Genomic DNA, 8,990 nt, shown 5'->3' with positions numbered 1-8,990 from the left:
TATGGCCCCCTGCCCACCCCAGTGCTCACAATTTGGCAATTTGGCTCCTTGGCCCCCCCAGTACTCCCAGTTTGGCTTTCTGCTTCCCCCCGCTCCTCCCAACTCCACCTCAGTGCTCCCATTTCCACTCCTGTGCTCCCAGTTTGGCTCCAGTGCTCTCAGTGCCACTCCCCAGCTCCCTCCCATTTCTGTCTTAGCTCTCCCAGTATCCCACCAGTGCTCCCAGTGCAGTCCCAGTGCTCCCGGTGTGGCTCCCTGAGCCCCTGGTGCTCCCAGTGGCCTCCCAGTCCTCCCAGTATGGCTCCCTGCCCCCGCCGCCCAGTGCTCCCGGTATGGCTCCCTGAGTCCCCCAGTACCCTAGTGCCGTCCAAGTGCTCCCAGTACAGCTACCTATCCCCTCCAGTTCTTCCAGGACAGCTCTGTGCCCCCCCCCCTCCAGTGCTCCCAGTATGGCTCCCTGCCCCCCTCAGCGCTTCCAGTTCCCACCCAGTGTTCCCAGTTCATCGCTCTAATCCCCCCAGTGCTCCCTGCCCCCACCCAGTGCTCCCCGTACAGGCCTCTGCCCCCCCCAGTGCTCCCAATATTGCTCCCTGACCCCCCCAGTACTCCCAGTTTGGCTTCTTGCTTCCCCCCGCTCCTTCCAATTCCACCCCAGTGCTCCTGTTTCCACTCCTGTGCTCCCAGTTTGGCTCCAGTGCTCCCAGTGTCACTCCCCAGCTCCCTCCCATTTCTCTCCTAGTCCTCCCAGTGTCCCACCAGTGCTCCCAGTGTTCCCAGTATAGCCCCCTGCCCACCCCAGTGCTCCCAATTTGGCTGCTTGACCCCTCCAGTACTCCCAGTTTGGCTTCTTGCTTCCCCCCACTCCTCCCAATTCCACCCCAGTGCTCCCATTTCCACTCCTGTGCTCTCAGTTTGGCTCCAGTGCTCCCAGTGCCACTCCCCAGTTCCCTCCCATTTCTGTCCTAGTCCTCCCAGTGTCCCACCAGTGCTCCCAGTGTGGCTCCCAGACCCCTCAGTGCTCCCAGTGTCCCCCAGTGCTCTCAGTGCCGCTCCCTGGCCCCCCCAGTGGTCCATTTTCGCCCCTGTGCTCTGACTTTGGCCTTAGTGCTCTTCCCAGTACCATTCCAGTGCTTCCAGTTTGGCTTCTTGCTTCCCCCTGCTCCTTCCAATTCCACCCCAGTGCTCCCCTTTCCACTCCTGTGCTCCCAGTTTGGCTCCAGTGCTCCCAGTGTCACTCCCCAGCTCCCTCCCATTTCTCTCCTAGTCCTCCCAGTGTCCCACCAGTGCTCCCAGTGTCAGTCCCCAGCTCCCTTCCATTTCTGTCCTAGTTCTCCCAGTGTTCCCCCAGTAGTTTCAGTGCAGCTTCCGGCCTTGTCCCCATTGCTCCCAGTTTGGCCCTAGTGCTCCTCCCAGTGCCATCCCAGTGCTCCCAGTTTGGCACTAGTGCTCCTCCCCGTGCCATCCCAGTTTTCCCAGTTTTGCCCTAGTGCTCCTCCCAGTGCCATCCCAGTGCTCCCAGTTTGGCCCTAGTGGTCTCTCCAGTGCCATCCCAGTTTTCCCAGTTTGGCCCTAGTGCCCTCCCAGTGCCATCCCAGTGCTCCCAGTCTGGCTTTGTGTGGTATGTACAGGGTGTGGGGGTGGGTGTGGGTTTTTGGGCTCAAAGTTCAAGGGTCAGTTGGGGTGGGGGATGTGCTCCCCCACCACCCCACCAGAGCTCCAACCCCTTCTCCACCACATCCCCCCTCCAGTGATTTGCTCCCTCCACTCATCCCCCTCCCACTCATTGTTGGGGGGGTGGTCCCTGCAGGTGACGCGTCGGTGGGATCGCAGGAATGTCCCGCCATGGCCAACGTTGAGCAGTGCTGGCAGGGCAGTAACCCCCCCCCCCCCACCCGGCCGTTGGCAGCATGGCACACAGCGGGCGAGGGGCTCATCCTAAGGAACTCACCCCACCCCCTCTTCCCCCCGCCCCAGACCCGTGGTTTGGGGTGGGGGTGGGGATCGAGGGGCTTGGAGACCCCCGAGGACCACCCAGTGGGTGGGGATCACCCTCCCAAAGGAGGGGATCGACTGCCATGGGGATCGGGAATGGCATCGGAGCATTGGGACCATCTCAGAGTGCACAACCACCCCCTCCCGGTGGTCCCCAACAGCAGGGAGACCCCCAAAACCAAACTAGGGGGGGGCATGGAGCCACCTGCCCTCCCCCAGCATGGGGGGTGATGGCCAGGGCTTGACCCCCAACCCATTTCCTGGAAGGATGAGGTGTGCCTCCGACTTTTGCTTTCACTTTTCAAGGAGTTTCCGAGAAAGAAGGGAATAAAACGCAGAAATGAGGTAATTTGTGGGGGGTGGGGTGGGGTGAGGGCAGTGGGAGTGGTATAAAAGCCAAGGCCGAGGAGGTGGGAGCGTCATGAGGAAGACGGCGGCGAGGAAGGTCACAGCTGACCAGGTAAGTGCCGTGGCAGCGCTGCCAGCTCCGCTTCTGCCCCTTCGTGGTGATGCGGCTGCTGCCCCCCACATCCAGCTGTCGGAGCCCAGAAGTGCCCCAAAGGGCTTTTTTCTGAGCCCAAAAGCTCCCTATATCTGTGTTTTTGAACCCAAAACCTCCCTAAATCACTTTTTCTGAGCCCAAAAGCTCCCTGAATCGGTGGTCCGGAGCTGAAAAGTTCCCAAACGGCTGGTTTGGACCCAAAAAAAACCTCCTTAAATTGTTTTTTCTGAGCCCCAAAATTCCCTAAATCGGTCTTTCTGAGCCCCGAAGCTCCCTACATCACTTTTTCTGTGCCCCAAAGCTCCCTGAATTGGTGTTTCTGAGCCCCAAAGCTCCCTAAATGGGTGTTTCTGGGAGAAAAAGTTCCCCAAATTGCTGTTTCTGAGCCTAAAAGATCCCTCAGTTCCTGGTTTTGACCCCAAAAACTCCCTAAATTGCTGTTTCTGAGCCCAAAAGCTCCCTAAATTGGTGTTTTTGAACCCAAAATCTCTCTAAATGAATTGTTCTGAGCCAAATAGCTCCCTAAAACACTTTTTTCTGAGCCCAAAACCTCCCTGAATCGGTGTTTCAGAGCCCCAAAGCTCCCTAAATGGATGTTTCTGAGCTGAAAAGTTCCCCAATTGCTGTTTTTGAGCACAAAAGCTCTGTAATTTATTTTTTTTGAGCTCCAAATCTCCCTAAGTGCTATTTCTGAGCCCAAAAGCTCCCTAAATAATTTTTTCTTGAGCCCCAAAGCTTCCTGAATTGGTGTTTCTGAGCTAAAAAGTTCCCCAAATTGCTATTTCTGAGCCCCAAAGCTCCCTCAGTTCCTGGTTTTGACCCCAAAGACTCCCTACGTCGCTGTTTCTGAGCCCCAAAGCTCCCTAAATAGGTGTTACGGAGCCTAAAAATCCTGAAATTGCTGTCGCTGGACACAAAACCTGAAATTGTTTCTGAGCCTGAAAGCTCCCAAAACGGGTGTTTCTGAGCCCAAAAGCTCTTCAAATCGCTGTTTCTGAGCCCGCGAGCTATCTGGATTGCAGTTTCTAATTGCCAAAGTTCCCTAAATTTTAATTTCTCTGCCCCGATGTTGCCTAAATCGGAGTTTCTGAGCTGAAAAGTTCCCCTAATTGCTTTTACTGACCCCAAAAGCCACCTAAATAAATTTTTTTGGAGACACAAAGCTCCTTAAACAGGTATTTCTGAGCTGAAAAGTTCCCCAAATTGCTGTTTTTGAGACCAAAAGTTCCCCAAGTAATTTTTTCTGAGCCCCAGGGCTCCCGAAATCGGTGTTTCTGAGCCCCAGAGTTCCCCAAATTGCTCTTTTTGAGCCCCAAAGCTCCATAAATCATTTTTTTGAGGCCCAAAGCTCCGTAGATCATTTTTTTGTGCCCCACATCTCCCCAAATTGCTTTTTCTTAGCCCCCAAATTCCCCAAATTGCTCTTTTTGAGCCCCAAAGCTCCATAAATAATCTTTTTGATCCCCAAAGTTCCCCAATTGCTCTTTTTGAGCCCCAAAGCTCCATAAATATTTTTTTTGAGCCCCACATCTCCCCAAATTGCTGTTTCTGAGCCCCAAAGTTCCCCAAATTGCTGTTTCTGAGCCCCAAAATTCCCCAAATTGCTATTTTTGAGCCCCAGAGCTCCGTAGATCACTTTTTTTGAGCCCCACATCTCCCTAGGTCGGAGTTTCGGCACCCCGAAGCTCCCTGGATTGCCACCTCCATCCTCTTTTTCCGTCAGGCTCTGGGATTTTGGTTTTCCTGTTCTCTCCCCGCCGTCATCCCCCCAGGTCGGTGCGGCCGGGATGGAGCCCATCCCCCGGGATGGAGGAACCGAGGAGCTTCCCTCGCCACCCCCACCCAGCCAGGGGGGTGAGAGCAGCCCCTCGGCCGGGGACGAAGGTGACGGCGATGCTGGGATGGACCCAATGGCATCTGATGGCCAAAGCTCTGCTCCCGAGGGATGCGAGGACGTCGGGACGGTCCCGGAGGAGGTGGCAGGGGACCAGGAATACGATGGTGACAACACCTGGGAGATGATCCACAGTGATTCAGGTTATTATATCCAGGGATGGATCCTGATGGGATCAGGGCAGGGAAATGAGGGGGGGTGGGGGAACTCACACCCCCTTCCGCGTCATGACGCTTCATTTTCAGAGTCATCGGTAGAGGAAGCATCCATGGCGGAAGAGGGAGACTATGACTATGGGCAGGATGCGGCCACCGAATCCCTCGGTGGAGACGAGGTGGGCGCTCGGGATGCCTCAGGAGCTTGAAACTGGTGTGGGGTTGTTGATTTTTGGTGGTTTTTTTTGTTTTTTTCTTCTGCCCCCCCCCAAAAGATGGAATTCTGGTTTTCCTGGCTGGGTGCCAGGTGGCCTTGGGTTGGGTTTGTGCACGTTAGCGGAGGGGAGGAAATGCCAGAAGCAGCTTTAGGGCGAGATAAAAACCTTGTGTTTACTGAGAAGGTCAAGCGAGAGCGGATAGAAACAAAGCGGGGAGGAAATCGCCCCCCACCTCCCATGGGGTGGGGGAGGGAAAGGAGATCCCCCGTGCAAAAACACACACACAAATTCCCTGTGCACACACATGCCTGGACAGCTTTCTCCATTTTTTTCCCCCATAAAATGGAATTTTTTTCCTTCGAATTGACGTCTCCTGTGGAGGATCGGGTCTGACCAGGGATGGAGCTCGCTGTCCCCATGGCAGCTGGCAGCGTGTCGGCTCGCGGCCAAAAACGGGTGATGGGAGGAAGCTTGAGGTTTCACTCAAACACGTGCAAGATGTGGTATCCCCATCCCCCCACCCCTGAGTCAAGGTTATTAAGTTGGGGGAGGGGGAACAACTTGGCGGGGGGAGGGGAACCCAAGTGACCAAAGTCACGCTCTACCCGACGTCAACGTGGGGTGGGGGTGGACCCCAAGTGAGCAAAGTCCTGCTCTATCCAACATCATTCTCCATCATAAAAATAAAAACATCAGGGGACCTGGTCCCTCCCCCACACTTCAGGAGGTGGGCGAGTGATTTCTGCCGTCTTTTGTTTTCATCCCCTCTTGCTGGGGCCTGACTTGGCAAACAGAGTTTTTTTATCTCGTCCTAAAGCTGCTTCTGCATTTCCTCCCCTCCCACAGTGCCGCCGTTGAAGTCCAGGACTCCAGCCAAAGACCCAGAGGGTCAACGGTGGCTGGAGAGCAGCCACCTGGCGCTTGGCCAATAAACCTGACTGGGGGAGGGCGGGAGTGGTGGAATATTTGGCCACCGCTGGGTTAGAGGTGCAGGGGAGGTATCTCTGGGGGCTTGGCATTGCCAAAGTGGTCCCACGCTGGTCGGGTTGTGGTCTTGAAGCAGTTGTACCCCTGGTTGTGGCTGCACCGTGCACCGAGGTGACTCCAACGTTCCTCCAAATGCTCTCGTGACTGCCAGTGACTCCGTTCTCCTCCTCAGGCTCCTGCGGTCCCACCATGGGATGAGAACCAGCTCCAGCACATCCCCGTGCACCACTACGTGGTGGTGGAGGAGGAGAGTTACCAGAACACCAGCGTCCATCCAAAGGGAGCGTTGGGGCAGGAGGAGAAGCATCTCGGGAAACTGGTGAGTCCACTGCGGCTTTCAAAGCTCATGGCCAAAGCTCTTGGAGGACAAGGGTTGAGTTTTCCATGCCATGACAGTGTCATTGGCTTTGATTTTGGAGCTCAACACCCTATAAATGGTAGGGGCAGAAGAAGGCCCAGCACAGCCCTTTGTCTCTCTGGTCTTTTGAGCTCTCAGCTTTTGAACTTGATTTTTTTCCCCTTCAACTCTTCCCGTTGTTCTTTTCTCCAGGAGAAGGTCCCAGGTCACGTGAAGAGGGTGGAGATGACAAACCAGGGGAACTTCAACCCTGCAGGTGCTGGTGATGACATTGCCTCGGTGACATTGTCTTCTCTGATTATAAATCGGGTGCTGAGTCACGTCGGTATTGGGTCTGGGTGACAAGAGCTGGTTGCAAGGTAGAAGCTCTTGGTGATGCCACACCCCAAAGCCTTCTGGGCTTCCCCCGGGATCTGCTCAGGGAGGAGGACAAGAACGGCCATGCCAGTGGCTGCCCATCCCTGTGGCTGAGTGCTGGTGGAGATTGGGGGGACAGGGAAGACCTCACTCTTAGAGTAGGTTGGGGTTCCTTTCCCAAGAAGACCATGACCACGCTACCAGGAGCACCCCGCCTCTTCCCTGGTAATTCTGGGTTCTACCTTTCCTTGGCTTGCCACCGTCTTTGGAGGCATTAATTGATTCTTTGTCCTCGGTTGCAGGAGACCAGGAGATCAGAAGCAGCCCAGGATCTTCCACCAGGTTTGTTGCATGGAGGGACGTCATCACTGAAGGCTTTGAGGTTGGATCTGGAGGGCTGGAGGTCCAGCAGCTCCCCAGGGGAAGGGGTTGTGGGTGGAAGGAGATGCAGTTTGGGCATCATTAGGTTCCCTTTGCCCCCTCCACCATCCCTCTTGTGGTCAGCACAGAGAAACCCCCGGGATGTCTTTCCGCATCCTCTTCCCCCACCCAAGTGGTCGGTGCTTGCTCCGAGGCAACCAGGTCTTTCTGAAATACTGTGGAGTAACCAAGAGGTCTTCAGCAGGGGAGGCGATGAAGATGCGGGGGACGCACAACCTTCGGGGATGTTGGTCAAGAGCCAACCGCAGTGGTTGTGAGTGATGGGGCACGGGAAGGGGGGGAAGGGGGATGAAATCGAGGAGGACGCAGCGGGGACCCACCACCTCTGTTCCAATAGCTGCCAGCCCAGCCCGTATCTGTTCAGTGGACCTAGACCACCGCAAGACACCATGACCCTGGAGTTTGTCGCTGTGCTGGCAGCTCACTATGACTTTGACTCAACATTGAAGATCTGTGTCCTCTTATACAAACAGCCCAATGTCTGCGTAGAGTTTGCCACAATGGTCAAAAGGTAAAAAAAAAAAACCCACCCCACCCCAATGGTTGAAATTATGCTCGGGAGGTGTTTCAGCTCCGGGCTGAGGGACCTTGTTACAGGTTCCTACAGAGGTTGGAGGTGAACCCCCAGGTGGAGACACCCCGATGGAGTTGTAGCACTTAGTGGTGGCTCCTCCAACCTCCTGACCACTCACGTGTCGCGACGGAGGGAAGACACAATCACTCAATATGAGTGATCAGCAGACTTCGTTTATTGTACCTTACAGTCACCTTTTATGCCTTCTTATAATTAGCTCATACATATTACAAAAGTTAAGCTCATTATTGGTTAGTTGCCTAAATACCAAGCCCGCCCCTAGTTTCTCTTCTGTAGTTTTCTGTTCCCACCTGCAACATTCTTTTCCCACCAAAATCTTCCTGTTACTGTGTAACAAGGACAGCCAAAGACAGTGTATTTTGCTTTACTTCAGATAAGCTGAGAGCGATGTGCATTTTTGTCCAGCCAGCTGGACTATGTCTATGTGACCCTTTTCAGCTAGCCAGTTATCCACACTCACGGAGCCGCCGTTTTGGCTGGGGCCAGGCTCCTTCAGCCCCATGTGAGGATCTGAGCTGGGCTGTTTGGTTTAATTAGTCCTCTGGCTGATGAACCCAGCTGTGGATTTCTCCCTGATGTTTCCAAGGTCAACGATGCCTTGTCAGATGAGTCAAATCTTGACCGTAGGTTTGAGGTTGACCATCAGGATCAACCTGAGGCCAACAATCTCCTTCTCGTTCTCTTCTAGAGGGAACAGAGGGATCATGGGCAGACAGTTGGTTGGGGGATGACCATCAAGGTCAACCTCTGAGGTCAATGAGCTCCTTCTTGTTCTCTTCTAGAGGAAGCATAGGGATTATGGGCAGACCATTGGTTGGGGGCTGACCATCAAGGTCAACCTCTGAGGCCAATGACCTCCTTCTTGTTCTCTTCTAGAAGGAACAGAGGGATCATGGGCAGACAGTTGGTTGGGGGATGACCATCAAGGTCAACCTGAGGCCAACGACCTCCTTCTCATTCTCTTCTAGAAGGAACAGAGGGATCATGGGCAGACCATTGGTTGGGGGCTGACCATCAAGGTCAACCTGAGGCCAACGAGCTCCTTCTCGTTCTCTTCTAGAAAGACCAGAGTGATCACGGGCAGTGCTACGATCCCCCTTTCTGACCTGCAAGAAGTCATCTTTTATAAATACGGCCTCGTGAACACCTTCCAAGGAGACAGGCCCTGTGTGTTAGAGCAGATTTCTGCAGACAACTTGAACGTGCCAGAGACCTTCAAGCACAGAAATACTTCTTTATATCGTGTCTTGAATGTACCCAAAACTGAGATCAAAGCCGACAGTAAGTGCTGCTACTCACCCCCAAAGTCATGACCAGACGTGATGGTGATGGCGGTAGCCTACGTCTAAGCCTGGTTTATTAATCGTAATTTATTTAATCTCACCGGGAAACTTCATGCTTTAGTGTTTAAGTGTGGAATTTTTTTTGCTGGAATTGGTTTATTACGGGAGGTTTCAAGCTGCAGGTGGATGAGCTGCTCATGCAAATAAG

General features: G+C 54.2%; 1 protein-coding gene across 15 annotated transcripts in view; it reads left to right on the top strand.

The window, feature by feature from the left end:
- The first annotated feature begins 2,306 nt into the window (after nucleotides 1-2,306).
- LOC101915846 (E3 ubiquitin-protein ligase rnf213-alpha-like) overlaps nucleotides 2,307-8,990 on the top strand; it is a 44,231-nt gene continuing 37,547 nt past the window's right edge. Inside the window, exons 1-9 of one of the 15 annotated variants that reach the window (XM_055798646.1) lie at nucleotides 2,307-2,452; nucleotides 4,267-4,531; nucleotides 4,634-4,722; nucleotides 5,921-6,067; nucleotides 6,299-6,368; nucleotides 6,766-6,805; nucleotides 7,038-7,157; nucleotides 7,242-7,415; nucleotides 8,560-8,780. In XM_055798646.1, the coding sequence (XP_055654621.1) occupies nucleotides 2,414-2,452; nucleotides 4,267-4,531; nucleotides 4,634-4,722; nucleotides 5,921-6,067; nucleotides 6,299-6,368; nucleotides 6,766-6,805; nucleotides 7,038-7,157; nucleotides 7,242-7,415; nucleotides 8,560-8,780 (1,165 nt within the window). In that variant the 5' untranslated portion in view covers nucleotides 2,307-2,413. Of the gene's footprint in view, nucleotides 2,453-4,156; nucleotides 4,532-4,633; nucleotides 4,723-5,920; nucleotides 6,068-6,298; nucleotides 6,369-6,404; nucleotides 6,689-6,765; nucleotides 6,806-7,037; nucleotides 7,158-7,241; nucleotides 7,416-8,559; nucleotides 8,781-8,990 lie in introns of those variants that run through there. The other 14 variants (XM_055798642.1, XM_055798641.1, XM_055798635.1 and 11 more) reach the window with 14 other exon arrangements.

The sequence above is a fragment of the Falco peregrinus genome, chromosome 3 (assembly GCF_023634155.1).
Source record: "Falco peregrinus isolate bFalPer1 chromosome 3, bFalPer1.pri, whole genome shotgun sequence".
NCBI classification, from domain to species: Eukaryota; Metazoa; Chordata; class Aves; order Falconiformes; family Falconidae; genus Falco; species Falco peregrinus.
Note: the sequence above shows the minus strand (reverse complement) of the source record. Positions and strands in the feature narration are given on the sequence as shown.